Below are 17,022 nucleotides of genomic sequence, written 5' to 3'. Positions count from 1 at the left end.
AGGAGGAGGTTCTATCTCAAGGAATGGAGAAACGGCCCTTTTCTTTTCTAAATCCTCCTCTCACATGATATGGCATTTTTAGCCACAGGCTTGGCTCTTCAGGTATTACAAGGTCCTTAGACTTGGGTTCCATACTCTTGGTGGGTTTTTTGATACTTAATAGAAGTCTATCTCTTTTTTTACTTCTTTGTGTGTGTGTGTGTGTGTGTGTGTGTGTGTGTGTGTGTGTTGAAGCGATGGAGGAGAGGAGATCGGTGGTGAGGTCGTGAAGGTTGCTGCGCAGCCTCCTTGAGTCCCCGTATAGGTCCGTGTCAGGACTTTGCTCAGTTCCGCTCCTTGTCCGTACAGCTGTATGGACGCCCTACGTCTGTATGGACGCCGTACAGACAGCGTTCTTCTTCCCGGTGAAGCCTCGCCATACCTGCTCGTCTTTTCCCGCGCTTCTCGTACAGCTTGCATCGACTTTTTCCTTGCCCTTCGTCCTGCTCCGTACAATCTGCCCTGCTGTTCTGCGTCAGCAGCCTCTTCCCTTTTTGTTTTCCGTACAACTTCTGTGTATTTTCACGCCTTCCGTACGACTCAACACCCATAGTCCTTCTTCCGTACATCCGTACAATCTGTACCTCCGTACAGTCCGTACAGCTTGCATTTCCACCTCGTTCACTGTCCGTACAGTTCTGCTCTGCTTCCGCCTCTTCATCAATCCCATCCTGTTTTCCTTCATGGAAGATCAGTTCAAAAGCTATTCTCGCAAGGAGTCTTCCCGGGACTCCAAAAGACAGCAAGTTGATTTCTCTTCTGCAGATTCTGTAGATGCTCACTATGTTTTTGACATGCTCAAGGATGAATTTCATCACAGCCGGAAGGAGTGGGCCAAACCTCCCCCGGCCATCAAATATAAGTTGAAGCTGCCTTCATTGGTTGCTCCTCTTCGAAAGTTCTCTCAGCAAGCAGTTATCATTTTTTTCCCAGGAAAGTTACCTTCAGCCAATGATGTGGCCCAGTGGGTTCAGGCATTGTTGGGAGGCTGCTTTGTTGAAGGAGTATATTTTGCTTCCAGGGGTTTTTATGAAGTGCATTTTTCGGATGCCTCATATCGTCAGCAGATACTGGAGATGTCGCCCTTATTCTATGGCAGACAAATGGTGCATGTCATGACATGGTTGCCAAATAAGGATTACCACAGCCTTATTCGACATCACTGCCTTGTATGGGTTGAGGTAGTGGATTTCCCGGACTATATGAGAGCTGAGTTACCAAGTTTGGCAGCCACTTTGGGGCAAGTTGTATGCCCACCCCGCCCTTCGGGTAATCGCAATCGCTTTTGTATTCTTTGGGATACAGATCACCCAACCCCTCCTTCCATTGCGGTTGAAGTGGAGGATGTTCCCCTCGGTGAAAAATACTTTGATTTGAAATGGGGAGTTTTTGCAGGTGCTTGTTTCACATGCCATAAGTTTGGCCACCTAGCTTCACAGTGCCCTGCAGTTTTGCATCAGCTCCCACCTACAGCTATTGCTCCAGAAAATACACCTTCCCCTACTTATACTCCGGGGTCTAAGGCTATGGCTACCAAACTGGGTGATGTTGCATCCAAATCTGTCCCTTCCAAAGAAAATGTGGTTCAGGTTTCAGCTAAGCAAAAGGATAAGGGAAAGGGCAAAATTTCAGAATCTCATGCCTCTACTTAGGGTGCCTGGCAGCAACCCAAAAAGGTATTCGCTCTCAAACCACGTCCATTACAATCTCGCCATTGGGATGCTTCAACTTCTACCCCTGGTCAGACCTCTACCCCTGCCGACAGCCTTGCTTCTCAACTGTGGGTTGAGGTGTTAAAAAGGGGCATCCCAGTATGTGACAATGATGAGGATCATAGAGCTAATGATCCAGGAGGCCAGGTGGATGTTGATGCCATGGCTGAGACCTGACAGCTTATATTTTATTCTGCTTTTTGGTTTGAGTGTACATATCTTCTATGTCTACTTCAATTACTTGCATTACATACAATGTTCAGGGTCTTTGTAATGTCAATAAGTGGAGACTTTTCTGGCATTATGTACATAGAATGCATCCCGATGTGATCTCTTTACAGGAACACAATCAACACTTCTTGGCTGGTCAGCAAGGCCAAGTGCATCTAGAAGGCTGATCTCTATGAAATAGCATCTGTTTATGCTTCACAAACCTCTATGTCTAGAGCTCAAATGTGGGACTCCCTTAAACAATATCCATGGCTGTCCAATGCTTTTTTGTGTGGAGACTTCAACAACTCGCCTGCCACTCAAGATAATACAACTCATCGCTCTCACATGATCCCCACTGAGCTCCGACATTGGGACGATATGCTCTCATCCCTGCATGCAGAAGATTTATGGCTCTCAACAAGGGACAGAGATATGGGTTATACATATCATCACAATGCCTTTACTCAATACTGGGCTCGACTTGACAGATGGTATTTGTTGCATGCTCAGCAGTATGCTGATTTTACATGTACACTTTGGGTTGACCATTCCCTCTTGCTCTCTGATCATTTTCCAGTATGCTTGACATTATCAATAGCACGTTTGACAGATGATATGCCTTTCTTTGGTCGTCGCCTGCTCCATGTTAATAGTGCTTATTTGCTTCATCAACAATTTCAGAACATGGTGAGAGTGGCTGTCCGTCCCCTTCTCTTACATGCTCAGGAGGATATGGATTTTGCTTGGATCAGCCTTGCTCATCGCTTACAGGCTGTTATTCAAGATTATGGACGGAGTTACATGGGAACCCTCAGGCTCAAGCTGAAATGGGCTCAATCTCACAAGCAACAAATGGATGCAATCAGTTCTCATAGGCAGCTTACCTCTTCTGAGCAGGATTCTTGTGCCTATGCGGTTCATATCATCCACCAAAATGATCTTCGCAAATTAAAGAAATGGCAAATCCGAGCTCGCATGAAACCCCTTTCGGATAAGGGCTGTTCCTCCAAAGCCTTTTTCAAAAGTCTTCATGTGGATAGGCGAAAGGAGGATATTTGTAGGATCAAGAAAGATGATGGCACTTGGACCACTTCCAAATCAAAATTGGAATCGCTATGTTCTAGTCATTTCCAGCATCTCCTTTCTCTTCAGCCTGATCCTCTGATGCAGGTGGATACAGCTAGGTCTCAATTTCTTATGCATGTTCAGCCCATTTTGTCTCGGGAACAGGCTTATGCATTGGAGCAGCCTTTTATGCTTAGTGAACTGGATGATGCTTTGAGTCATCTACGCAAAAGCAGCTCTCCTGGTTGGGATGGATTGACTGTCGAATTTTTCCGCGCATTTTGGGGTGATCTCGAAAACACTCTTCTTCTAATGATCAATCATGCTTGGGCAGAACAATCTCTTCCCCCCTCCTGGAAACATGGCCTAGTCAAATTGATTCCCAAAAAAAGCTTGTGTGAGACGATGGCTGATTGGAGGCCTATATCTCTCATGCCTGTTATTTACAAACTCATTGCTAAAATGATTGTCCTCAGAGTTCGATTCTTTTTGCAAGCAGGACTTCATCCTAGACAGTATGGGTTTGTCCCCAGAAGGCAGATCACTGACAATATCTCTAATGCTTTGCTTGCGATTGAGTATGCCAAATATTCTAACCAAGACGTTCTCATTCTGCAAGTAGACATTGCGAAAGCATTTGATACTGTCCACGCCACAGCGCAGTGCTTGCTTGGTGGTGGGTTGTCAAGAACCTGGACTATGACCCGGTCAGTGAGACAGGGTTGCCCTCTTAGTTCTTTACTGTATGCCATTGCTACCCATCCGCTACTGTTGCATATGGACTATCTTGTAGATACAGGACAACTTCATGGCTTGCAAATTCCAGGGGCACAGTCTTTTCTTGCACAGGCATATGCTGATGATTCATACTTTATGCCCAGGAATTATCAAAGTGACCTTTCTCACTTGATGCATACACTGAATGACTTTGGCACAGTTGCTGGACTGCAAATCAATTTTCAGAAATCGAAACTTCTAGCTTTGAAAGAAGCTGATTGGCATGCACTTCTCTGGCCAGGTCACATTATCTCTTCCCACACTATTGTGAGGCATTTAGGCTACCCCATTGGCTGGAATATTACTCCGCAACAACAGCTTAAATGGGTGCTTCAAAAGATCAACAAGAAGCTGGAATACTGGCATTTGTCTACTTGGCCTTTACATGTTCAACTTCGGATAGTACAATCCATCATTATGGCATATGTGCAATTTTATTTGCCTCTTCTTCCCTGGTCTTTCAAGCATTTGGCTTCCTATATGTCTCAGGCTATGGAGATATTTTGGAAAAGCAAATCTCATAAAAAGGCTTTGCGACTACTACCTATGCAGTCTATTTGTTCACCTAAGACTCATGGGGGGCTGAATATTCTCAATCTCCAGGTTCATATGTTGGCAAGAAAGAGCACTATGATTGCTGATTTTTTTCAGCAAAAACAGCCATGGGCTATTATGTTAGCAGCAATGTGTGGAAACATGGCGTCTCATGCATATGGGCATTGGATTACAGATCACTGGGAAGCAGTCATGACCACATTTCAGGGGAAAATTCCTGGTTGCCCTGTTTCTAATGCTTTTATTCATGATTGGAAGAGAATTCTCTCATATGCAAAATGGACAGGTGCTTCTTCTCATCATGGTAATCTCTTCGTTTGGAAAGCATCCATTGGAGCAAGGTGTTTGAATCGCCTCTCGCTTTACAGGCACCTATTAAAGCATACAATCTCATGAAATTGGGCATTAGATTTGTTGGCAATGTTGTGGATCAACAAGGTTGTATGCTTTCATTTCCACAAGCTTGCAGGACATTCTCCTTGGGTCTACATCATAGGTCCATTTGGAGAATTCTTTCAACTATGTTGCAGCCAGTTGTTCCGGTCCCTCCACTGTTTGTACAGGACAGATTACTGGACTGGAAATTGACTTCCTTACCTCCTGCTACTCATACGCTCTCAATGCATAATTTGACCTCCTCGAAGGTCTACAGATTTCTTCTTCCATCGCCATGGATTGATAAGCATGCCAACACTCTTTGGAATTTGGATAGGCCTCTATCTTGGTGGCAATCACGACTCATGAAAATCTGGAAAGCCGAATTGCCATTGAAACAGAGGTTTTTCTTTTAGAGGTGTATAGTGGGAGCTTTTTCCATTGGGGCGAAATTGGCAACACGCCGCATTGCTTCCCCCTCCTGTCCCCGTTGCTCTCATCACTGCGAAACAGTTCCTCATTTATTATGGTCTTGCCCACACTCTCGCATATTGATCACTCGTATTTCTCATTTGCTGCGGCTTCGGTTTCCCTCCATCAGATTTGGGAAACATTTCTCGATGTTTGGATGCCTCTCATCCCAGATGTCTCCATTCCTCCTCTTCTTTCACTGGACTCGCTTTTGGGTACTATGGACCATTTGGACTCAGAGACTGCATTCCAAGATGGGTCAACAGTTTCCTCAAGCATATATTTTCTTCAGAATGTCCCTCAAGCAATCCTTATATGACAGTTTTGCTGCAAGGGACTTGGATGCTACTAGCCTTGAAGTGTTCTCCATCTGTTTTTGAGTTTTTTACATTTGGCTCTAGTTTGGAGTCTAATGTCAGTGTGTGGGAGACTTCCCATATTGTAAATTTATGAGAATATAGATACACTGGATTTTACCAAAAAAAAAGTGTGTTGGGGGGCGGGGTTGTGGTGGGCACAAGAGGTGATGACACATAAAAACTGAGCTGAATTAAAAACCACATTAAGGTGCTTATAAATCAAACTAAGAACTGAGGCAGGTACAATAGCGCACACACCTAACAATAATCGCTTTGCCTTGCATTTCTGTTGAGGTTTTTGAGAAGAACACACCGTATTTTCTGTTTCTCCTTTTCGCTTATCCTGAACTTTCCGCAGCCGTTTCAAATTCCTAGGCTTATGAACAGAACAAGTAACATCTACAGATAACTTCCAATTTCCACCACTACTTTTGCTACTTTGCTGACGTAATGGTGATATCATCCCTGTTGAAGATTGAACTGACTTTTTATCTTTCATCACGATAGCAGGTGTACTTTGCACATTCCTCGATGCCTTACAGGAAGTATTTGCACCAGTCAATGTTATGTATTTCTCATTGTTACCAATAGATGCTCTGTGAAGGCCTTCATTATAGTTTTCCTTCTCTTCACCGATGACTGCAGTAGGTTGTGCCAAGTCACGCACCTGGGACACTAATGAATCATTGAAACCAGGTGAAAGTGGTACAACACCCTCCTCTGCCAGACAACTTAGACGTGGACTATCACAATTCAGACTGCCATCAATTTCCACAGGCCTACTGTACCTGCAATTGTCTTTTAAAATTTTCTCTTCAGGTGTGGAGGCAACAAAATACCCTCCTCTATCAATTTCTGTATTGATCGTTGCCAATGTCAGAGCTTCCTTCAACTGAATAGCAGGGAGCACTTTGTCTTCCTTGCAGAAACCTTCCTGCTCTCCCAATCCTCCTTGCAAAGATGGTGGCATTGCAGGCGAATCAAACTTGGAAATCTCCTTTGCATTAGGATCTTCACCATAGCAAGTTTCATTATACAAACACAGCAAGCGACCATCGAATGGTAATCTGGGTGGAGACGAAATTCGTACATAACCTGCAGTATCGACTTGGCAAAATGTGCTACCATGATTAACAGGATTACAAGACTTCTGGCAAGGATCAAGCTTTTCTTTGACACATGTAGCAGGAGTGCTGTAAGCATCGTGTGTTTGTTCTGCTGAAGGTTCCTTTAGATCTGTACTTTGATCATGTAACTCATGAACTGTCACACATGTAGCAGGAGTACTATAAGCATCATGTGTTTGTTCTGCTGAAGGTTCCTTTAGATCTGTACTTTGATCATGTAACTCATGAACTGTCACACATGTAGCAGGAGTACTATAAGCATCGTGTGTTAGTTCGGGTGAAGGTTCCTTTATATCTGTACTTTGATTATGTAACTCATGGACTGGAGGGTTATCAGAAAAGCCTGATGGTTCTGTGAAAGCATTGTCCCCCACTGGGATTGTAATATGAGAAGTACAGCGCAGAATAGCCGGCTCTGTAAAACTTTTCTCCAAAGCATGCTTAGAGCCACCTTCAGCTTCCATCATCATTGGTTCTGTTGTCAGGTCAAGCCACATGCACATATTACAAAGAAAAATCATACATGTATGCCTACGTCCCTTGAAATGTAACAGGAAGGATGAAATATGTGCAATACAAACAGAAAAGATTATAAGTGTGTTTCCCAAATGAGTCACTAACATGAGAATACCAACATGCTCATCATCATAAACTGCTCTGTTGTCAGGTCAGTCCACATGCTGAGGTTACAAGGAAAAACATACTTACCATGCCAATGCTCCCTGACAGTGAGATAGATGCAAAATGCGAAATACTCTCAGAGAAGAATGTAAGAGAAGTTACCAAAAGAGTCATTAACATGGGAAAACCAGAAAAGCACTCCAGTTTCATTTTCAGGAAATTCAAGTGAAAGTTGACTTTCCATTTTCAGGAAAGTCTAAAATATGCAGCACAGTGACTTGGCCTATGTGATTTGGGCAAAGTGACTAGCCCACTTGCACTCCCCCAGAAGTTACTTTTTCCAGAGAAATCCCAAAAAAAGCATCAAAATGATGGCAATAACTTGGTTTCTTAATGCCTGAAGCTTGGGTTGCAACTGGTCAATAAACAACATGTGGTGCAGTTATTTCATCATCATTTCCTTGTGATGAATCAGAATGGGCACTTGTCACCCAACAGGTCCAGCTTTCACACAATCACCCAAGAGGTAGACATTGCTGAAAACAGAACCTAGGTTTCATTTTGATATTTGCAAAGACTGCGATGGGTCAATAAGGAGCAATATCATTAATATTTGGAAAACAGTCAATTGCGTTTGAACCATTCTGAAATTTTCCAATTTCAAAAGAGAATCCATATCCTCCATGTCATCCAGGGCTTGCTGATTTAACAGCCAAATCTGTGACTGAGGAAGGCATTCCTTGCAGTCATACATAAGGCCTAAAACCAGTTGATCCCTATAAATAAATGCTTGGTGCGATTGTTACAAAACTCTGCAAGTCCATCCCAAATGTCATGGCAGACTGACAGATACTTTTCCACCCATGTGTTCACCCTCTCAGATTGATCATCTGTCTAAGGGTGGTATGCTGTACTTAGAGTGCATATAGTGCCCAAAACAATAAATAGCTCCTGCCAAAAGTGACCCATAATTGAAAAACCCAACATGGATAAACTTCCTTGCAGGGCCATGGAAGCAATCCGATGCAAGGATTTGCATAGGGTAGGAAGTGAATGGATGAAATATTGACATGTCACATATTCCTGCAAAGATATTGTGATCAGTGAGCCTGTAACATAGGCTCCTTGCCAATGAACCAACTCCACCCACTTGCATGTGGGAAAAGAACGAGCAGGCAAGTGAAGTACAAATTGGAGCATGCAAGAGTGGTGCATGCAAGAAGCAGGCCGGACAGGAAGTGGCGCACAACAATGTACAAGGACGACTGATCATGGCTGAGAATCCAGTACATGGGCAAATCCATATAAGGGAGAAGCGCAACTCAGAAGCAGGAGACAACAACAGATGACAACAAAGAGAAGACACTGAGTGAGCCAGAGACGACGCAAAAGACTCCAATGGTCATTGACGAGCAGAGAGAGTTTCTGAGTGTGTTGTATTCCACGCACTGTTGCACTTGAGAGAGTGAGAGAAACACACACGAGAGGTTGCACAATGCCACGCAGCTTAGCTGCTTGTAATAGAAACGGGCCAAGATCCCTTGTTTGTAATACACTTGTGTATCAGTTCTTGTTTACTCTTGTACTCTCTCAGTCAAACGTCTTCATATGCCTATACTCCTTGTTGCAGCAGCCAGATTATTATGTTGATGCTCAGTTCCCACTCCGTAAGTTCCCCTCATCTCGAGTAGCAGCATGTAGCTTAGTGTAGACAGGCTAGACTCCTTGTGTACCCAAGAGAAGAGAGGGTGACCAGAAAAGGCCATCAACAGAGATTTGGCCAAAAGCTAGCTTATGAGAGGTAGGAGTATCTCAACGAGAACATCTCTCTCTTCAAAAGACACTTAATATGCAAACTAAGGACCAGCTCTCATGAACTCGAGGTGGGAACAGGCAGATGGGAAAATGTACCAAGTGAGGACACAGTAGGATAACACATAGGGACACAGTGAGGATGAGTACCATACACTTATTGTATGTCGGGCTTATCAACGCATCAAGGAGAAATATGAGATACAGATTCTCTCACTGTGAGTCTGCTTAGCTTCTTTGGCCAGCTAGCAAAAATAGTAGGATCCTACATACAGTAAATCTAAGGAATTTGCAATTGACAGTCCTAGAGCTGCAACATGTCATCACTCTGTCCAATCGACCCTGTTGGGTCTCAGATAAGCATTAATAATATCATATCATACCATATTATAATGTCTGTGAGAGACAACCCGCCAAACAGATACGAGATATCTTCACAGCTCATAGGAGAGCCATCATGCCACCTGGCTATTATTCTGATTTTGAGATTGAGTACAAGTAGGTTTGAATTACAAGTTCATCATACTACTCAGCAAGGACCCTAGTGAGCATTTTCTTCAGCCCACAATGGCTTGGATGTTTTGCCTTTGGATTGTGCTTTGTCTCATAGGCCCGTGAAGACTTCCAAAAACAGTAATACATCTCCAATAATAGTAATGATGGGGAGGGACATATTGATGTTATGCTCTATATTGATGTTCTTATGGCTATGTAGCATGTGGCATGTAGCATGGGTGTTGGTGCTCGTTTACTAGCTCCACCCTTTCAGCTTGTTTGTATTAGGTTTCTCATGCACGACTCTCGGCTCTACGACGTAGATCAGTCTTATGGGAACAGCTATTGATATCCATGGATGAGGATCTCACCCCCTTGCCGGTTGAGGAAAGACGCACTTTGATACAACAACAGGATCAGGCCCGCAAGGATGGGAAGTGGGCAGTAGTTTGATACATCTGCCCCTCCTCCCACATAGGGAGGTGGGGTCTATGAGATTCAGCATACCAGGACCCTGTCCTGTATCATGTGGAACTGTAATGGAACCTTGTGGTCAAAACCAGGAAACTTCTCGAAATCTTATACAGGTCATGGCATAGTCTTTTATACAGAGACACATCAGAGTCCAGAACGCCCACTACCAGTAGTCAGAGGATATACATTGGAGTCTGCCCACAAAGATGAGACGAGGGACACAGGGGGAGTACGAGGATCGGGAGGAGTAGCAGTTCTTGACAGGTCCACTCTTCTGGGACCAATTCTCTGGATCCGGATCCGACACATAGACAGCCGGGATTTGTTCGTTGCAATATGCTTATTTCCCTCCCGAAACCTCACACTTTTCTCAAGAAGTCCGAGAGGAGACAGAGACACCACCGTATGCACGTCTATACCAAGACATTGTCGACCTCTCGAGCCGCGGGGAAGTCCTCCTTGTTGGGGACTTCAACACGAGGACAGGGGCTCGTCAGGTACCACTTCTTGAATTCAGAGATGATTTCCATTTTATTACCAAACATTGATCTTGAGGATGCAGGTATGCTGCAAGTGTCAGCTAGACGAGCTCCAGTCACATTTACGGGTAGGCCCTATTAGATCTAGGCAAGATGCATGATCTTATCATTTATAATTGTCTTGATAGATGGCCCTCCACAGGTGGTTTTACCCACTTCCCACATGGAGGGGGCTCTAGTGTTATTGATTACATCATGGGATCCCTTGCCTTCACCTCTCGTATCACTGGCTTTATTGTCGCTATCCTCCTGTGGGTGATCACACATACCTCTTCTTTAGTATCTCTACCCCCCATCTCACGGTACCTCCCACACCACGGATTACTCACACTACTTATCATGACATACACTTCGACCACAGCCTCTCGCCTATATTTCAGCTGGTCTTTACATACTTCTCACATATATTGATTTTATACCCTTACTAGAGGACCGTGTTGCTCTAGTCACCCGCTCACTACACGAGGCTTCCCTTCAGGCTTTCCCTCACACTACTCGCTCCAGTGGATTACTACCACCTGGGGACCATCCCTTGTAATAGCTGGTACGATGATGAGTGCAAGGCTTTACGCCGTCAACTTAGATTCGAAACCCAAAACCACCTCCCAAATGAACCAGAGCCGCTATGTGAATATCGTCGATTGGTTTTTAGGAAGAGGATGGATTTCGTCTGCTGAAACGATGAAGAATTACTGAATATTCTGTTTAGTTACAACTCTAACGACTTTTGGCAGAGATTTCTAGAGGGACGGTCCCTTTCACCACTCATTGACACTCAAGTATGGCATAATTATGCACGCAAACCTTATGATATCCCAAATCAGCCAACTCTTGATCTCTCACATACCCCACCCCACATCCTGCACACACTTCATTAGGGGGGGTGAAGGATGCCAGGATGAAACTTCATAATGGCCGAGCGAAAGATCATGAGGGCCTATGCACTAAATTCATTGCATATGGGATTAATCTCCTAGCCCCGATCTTAGCAAATCTCTTTAATGAAGCTGTTTGTCTTGGGTTTCCACTCACCTGGACTGTCAACACTATCTCACCCATCCACAGGGCAAGGGATCCCATGAGCCCGCAGAACTACAGAACCATTATGATAGGACATGTCATGTCCAAGATTTATGCATCAATGCTTAATTCTGAGGTCAGTCGATTCGCAAAGTGCGGGGGACTTAGAGCAGCCGGGCAAACTAGATTCCCCGACGCAATCATGGGACCATGGATCACATTCTCTCATTCAGGTGTATCATCGAGGAGGCAAGGGCACAAAAGCAAAGGGTATATTGTTGCTTTGTGGATTTCCGCAAAGCCTTTGATACAGTTCTGAGAGAGCCCGCCTCCTCTGACGCCTACAGGATCTGGGGTATGACTAAGAGATCATTTGGGCCATCAAGGCACTTTATGAGAGAGTCTCAGGCAGAGTTCGAGCAAGGTTGGGGTGGACAGAGGAGATCATGAGCACTATTGGGGGGTCAAACAAGGGTGTCCTTTATCACCTACCTTGTTTGGCCTCTACATTGACGAGCTTGAGATAGTTATGCATACACTTGGGGAGGGGGGGGGGATGGGTGCTCTCAGCTCGCACGCTGATCTGGATATTGCTATCTACAGATGATGTGGCACTTTTGTGTTCATCAACGAGGGCCTCCAGAGACACCTTGATGCACTAATAGCCTGTGTCGAACTTCATCACATTGCACAGTACAGCCCACAGATCAGGGACGTCAGTTACTGGAGCTCCTCACCTCGCACAGTATGGTCATTTATAACGGCTTGTCCAGGTGGCCACAGTCTTCCATGCCTACATTCTCTTCTGCTTCTGGGCGTGGTACTAGCGTGATCGACTACATTATAGGTCCCCCGACTCTAGTCCCTTCCATCCATAGCCTTACTGTTAGCCCCTTCATGCCCTCTGCCGACCATGCACTCATCCACTTTACTTTGACTCATGTCTCCCATGACCCACCCCCCCCTCGTTATCATGACCGCCAACCCTATTATGAGGTTCATTTCGACCACCAGTTCGATGATGTATATAGCCAGAACCTCAACCGCCTACTCCGTCCTCATCTATTAGATGCTCTACCATCCACGTAGGACCGGTGGGAACTTGTACATACTTCACTCGTTTCTGCCGCTCACATGTCGTTCCCTGCCACATGTCATTCGTCTAGTCCCCCACCGGTTGGTCTTGTTCCTTGCAACGGTTGGTATGACGAGGAGTGTAAGGAACTCCGCAGGAAACTTCACCTTGAGACCAAGGAGAAGTCTCCCCTCCTTGCCGAAACCAAGAGAGACTACAAGTGGTTGGTTAGGTGCAAGAAACGCCAATTTCTAGCCCGGAATGAGGAGGAGCTGAGAAGCTTGCTTTTCAGCTGTGACTCCAAGGAATTCTGGAGAAAATTCCTCCGCTCGAAGTCTCAGAGCCCCCTCACAGATCCACGTGTCTGGTCTGCATACACTTCAGCTCTATACGATGTTCCAGATCAGCCAACCATCGATTTATCCCATTCCCCTAGGCCAGCTTCATCTAGTCTCTTCACACCAGAGAGTGTCCGTGCAGCAGTCCACCGTTGAAGAACGGGAGAGCTAAGGATCATGATGGATTGCAAGCGGAGCATGTAATCCATGGGATTGATGCCTTAGATTTTGTTCTTTCCCGTCTCTTCAATGAGTCTGTTTGTACAGGCCTACCACAGTCCTAGTTAGGCAATACCATAGTACCTATTCACAAGTCGGGGGACCCTATGGAGCCGTCGAATTACAGGACCATCATGATTGGCCACGTTATGGCCAAGATCTATGCATCAGTTTTGGAAAGCCGTATAAATGACCATGCCGAGAGGACAGGACTCAGAGCCAAAGGGCAGGCTGGATTTCGCAAGGATCATTCGACACTTGACCACATCCTCACACTCAGGGCACTGGTAGAGGAGGCGAAGTCACAAAGGCAACGGCTTTATTGTTGCTTCGTGGACTTCAGGAAGGCATTTGACACAGTTCCGCGATTCAGATTGTTTCAGAGGATTCGCCAGATGGGCTTCAGTGGAGAGATACAGTGGGCTATCATGGCTTTGTATGAGAGGGTCACTAGTCGGGTTCGGACACGTGAGGGGCTCTCAGAGCAGGTATGCAACACGATTGGGGTGAAGCAGGGTTGCCCGCTCTCTCCTACTCTCTTTGGATTATATATTGATGAGCTAGAGATGTTTGTACAGATGACAGGCGGGGTGGGCCCTACTCTCTCAGGATCCTCCATTTCTATCCTCCTGTATGCGGACGATGTGGTTCTCATTTCCTCTACTGCTCAGGGCCTCAAGGCACATATTGAGGCACTCCACAGGTTTTGCCAGGATAGGGGGTTGACCGTAAACCTTGGCAAGACCAAGGTTATGGTTTTCAACACCTCTGATCGTATTTACAGCACGGATGAGTTTTGCTTCACTTATGACGGACAGCCCATTGAGCTTGTTAGAGAGTACACTTATTTGGGGGCAGTTTTCAGGGGACCGGTTTTCACCATGACATATGCAGCACGAGATAGGATTAGTAAAGGGTATGCTTCGTTGGCTCATCTTGAGCGTCAGTGTTTTCAGTCCCACTTTCAGCATCCTGATACGAAATCCTTGCTTTTTGATACATTGGTGAGACCAGCTGCGATGTATGCAGCTCCTTTCTGGGCAGGAGACCTCGGCGCTGCAGATTGGAGATGAGTAGAGAGGTTAAAGATCATCGTGTTCTCTCGGCTCATTAGGACCAAGGCTACAGTTCCGCACGAGATCATGCCAGCAGAGTTTGGAGCTACTCCCCTTGCATTGGATGCAGCGTTTCAGTCGGTCATGTATTTGCACAGGGTTAGGGAGTTTGGAGACTCAGCATTAGGCAGAGCTCGGTTGCCATGGTTAGCACTTGCATCTTCTATGGAGTTGGCACGATCTGGGGCCCGATACTGCTGGTACTTCAGACTCACTAGGTGGCTCACATCTCTTGGAGTAGACATGGATAGACTGCCTCCCTTCCGATACAGCATAGATGCCCCTCATCTCGAGTTGACTCGCCACGAGCTTAGCCAGGTCACGAGAGCAGACTTGCTGCAGCTTCATACGTATCGCACTTGGATTTATCCCACGCAGCTTCCGACGAAGATGGCCACATATCGTGACCACTTCCTTCGGATCTCAGAGGATGGATTTGTCATTCCACCAGGCTATACAGGTATCCACATGTCCCACTCACTGAGGATTGCCCTTGGCCAGCTTAGAGTCTCTTCGCATCAGCTCGAGATAGAGGCTGGTAGGATGCGACGCATGGAGGATGGATGGCGACCAGGCCGAGAGACCAGGATCTGCCCTTGTTGCACCATGGGAGAGGTGGAGTCAGAGGAGCACTTCATTTGCAGATGCCCGCTATATTATGAGCTCAGAGGTAGATTCCACTGTCTCTTCACGGATGGCTTTGGACCTCTCTCACGAGTGATGGACTACGAGGATCAGCATTGCCTAGCTCTTTATGTCAAGGAGGCCACTATGCTTCGACGAGACTACCTCAGAGACCATCAGCACAGACGGGAGCGTGATAGAGCCCAGCCTGATAGAGCTCAGGCACACGCTATACCAGAGGACAGAGACCAGGAGGAGCACGAGGAGGTCAGAGCTCACACAGGACACATGCCTCCACCCTGTGGATGTACATATGAGATGGTTTGTAGACGCCGCAGGATCTTGTTACATAGGGGACGTACTCGCCGCTTCATCTGCAGAAGATCCAGGATGATGGCAGCTTTTCGGAGGAGACTTACTCATGGAGATCTCGCCCCACCAGCCGCTCACCTCACCTTTGCTTTGTACTCTCATAGCAGGAGGCAGAGTCGATGGACAGGATTTCCAGTATTATTTTGGTTCTCAGACTCCGTGACACCTGGACTTGTATCTTTGCATTGGCATATTGTACTCATCCCCCCATTTTGCACCCGGGGGCGGTTTCCTTGCATCTAGTTTACTTTGTATTTAGGCTCAGATTTGACATTATGTACTTTCACTTGCATTGTATTGCGTAGCACTTAGATGATATTCGACGATGCCTCTTCTTTGTGGCACGTTGATTTTGTGCTATCTTGTATGCAGAGTTCTTGATGTCCCATGGGCCCATTTTGGCCTTTAGTGGACAATAATACACTTTCTTTCTTTCTTTCTCTCTCTCTCTCTCTCTCTCTCTCTCTCTCTCTCTCTCTGAGAATGGACTGCACATGCCAATTTTGAATGGGATGCAACTCTTTCCAAGGACTGACAAGATGGCATGTTTCTCCACCAGCGGGGGACACAGTGTCCTAGACTATGCCTTGGCACATGTCAATGCTCTACATGACATAGAAACTTTCAGGATAGGAGAAAAATATCCTGAGTCAGACCATCTCCCAGTATGGATGACTCTTGGTATCCACATTGAAACAGAAGTGCAGAAATTTGCAGCCAATTCAAGAGGCTTCCGAATAGATCAAGACAAGCAGAAAAAATATGCCATCACACTGGATGCAAAGCTGAATGCAATGGCAATCACACCTACATGGGAAGCCCTCGGAGAAGCTGTCCTCAACACAGCAACACAGGTTTTTGGAGCAATTCCTCAAGACAAAAAGAAGCTGCATAAAGGGCTGCCATGTAAGAAATGGTATGATGATGAATGCAAGAAACTAGCTGAAACATATTTCTGATGCAAACCTCTACTGTGACAGAAGGAGAAGCAATGCAATGCCCCCACGAGGAAGAAAAAAAGAAATTACATTCTGGAAAGGGAAAAATCTGATTTGCTCACCTTCATCAAGAATTCCAGAAAGGGGTGGAAACGGGTTAAGGGCCTGAAGAAAAAGGTCATGGGAAATATCTCAGATGAGGAAATGCTTGAGTATGTTATCAAACTGTACAACCATGCCAATGCAACAGAAATGGGAAATGAAGAAATGTCATATGCCTCAGTCAACCCTTTCACTTTTCAGGACATTGAAGCCGGGCTGATGAGACAGATGGCAAATGGAAAGGCCTCTGACCACATGCATATGTGTGATGAACTCTTAAAATGGACAAAAGATAGGGCACGACAATGGCTATCACATATACTGACAAATGCTCTACACCATAGCTTTCCACTTGACTGGCAAGAGAATTGGGTTCCGCCCCTATTCAAAGGGGGAGACAAAAATTCAGTCACTAACTACATAACTATAATGGTCAGATCCACACTAGCTAAACTTTTTAGCACAGTGCTTGAAGCAAAAATTAGCACTTGGGCCGAAGAGACCAAGAAGAGGGCCATTGGACAAGCAGGCTTCCGTAAAGAGCATAGGACTGCAGATCATCTAGTCACATTAAGAGTACTCATG

At 45.6% G+C, this 17,022-nt stretch overlaps 1 protein-coding gene across 1 annotated transcript in view; it reads right to left on the bottom strand.

Moving 5' to 3' along the window:
* The window catches only part of FANCM (DEAD/DEAH box RNA helicase family protein), a 152,100-nt gene that overhangs the window by 26,575 nt on the left and 108,503 nt on the right, over positions 1-17,022 (bottom strand). The window contains exon 20 of the mRNA XM_087378925.1: positions 5,825-7,168. Coding sequence (XP_087235051.1) covers positions 5,825-7,168 — 1,344 coding nt within the window. The remainder of the gene's footprint in view (positions 1-5,824; positions 7,169-17,022) is intronic.

This window comes from Dipteris shenzhenensis, chromosome 9, assembly GCF_047967505.1.
Source record: "Dipteris shenzhenensis isolate YYH24624 ecotype China chromosome 9, Dip_SZ_1.0, whole genome shotgun sequence".
In the NCBI taxonomy this organism is placed as follows: domain Eukaryota; kingdom Viridiplantae; phylum Streptophyta; class Polypodiopsida; order Gleicheniales; family Dipteridaceae; genus Dipteris; species Dipteris shenzhenensis.
This window is presented reverse-complemented; position numbering and strand designations above follow the sequence as displayed.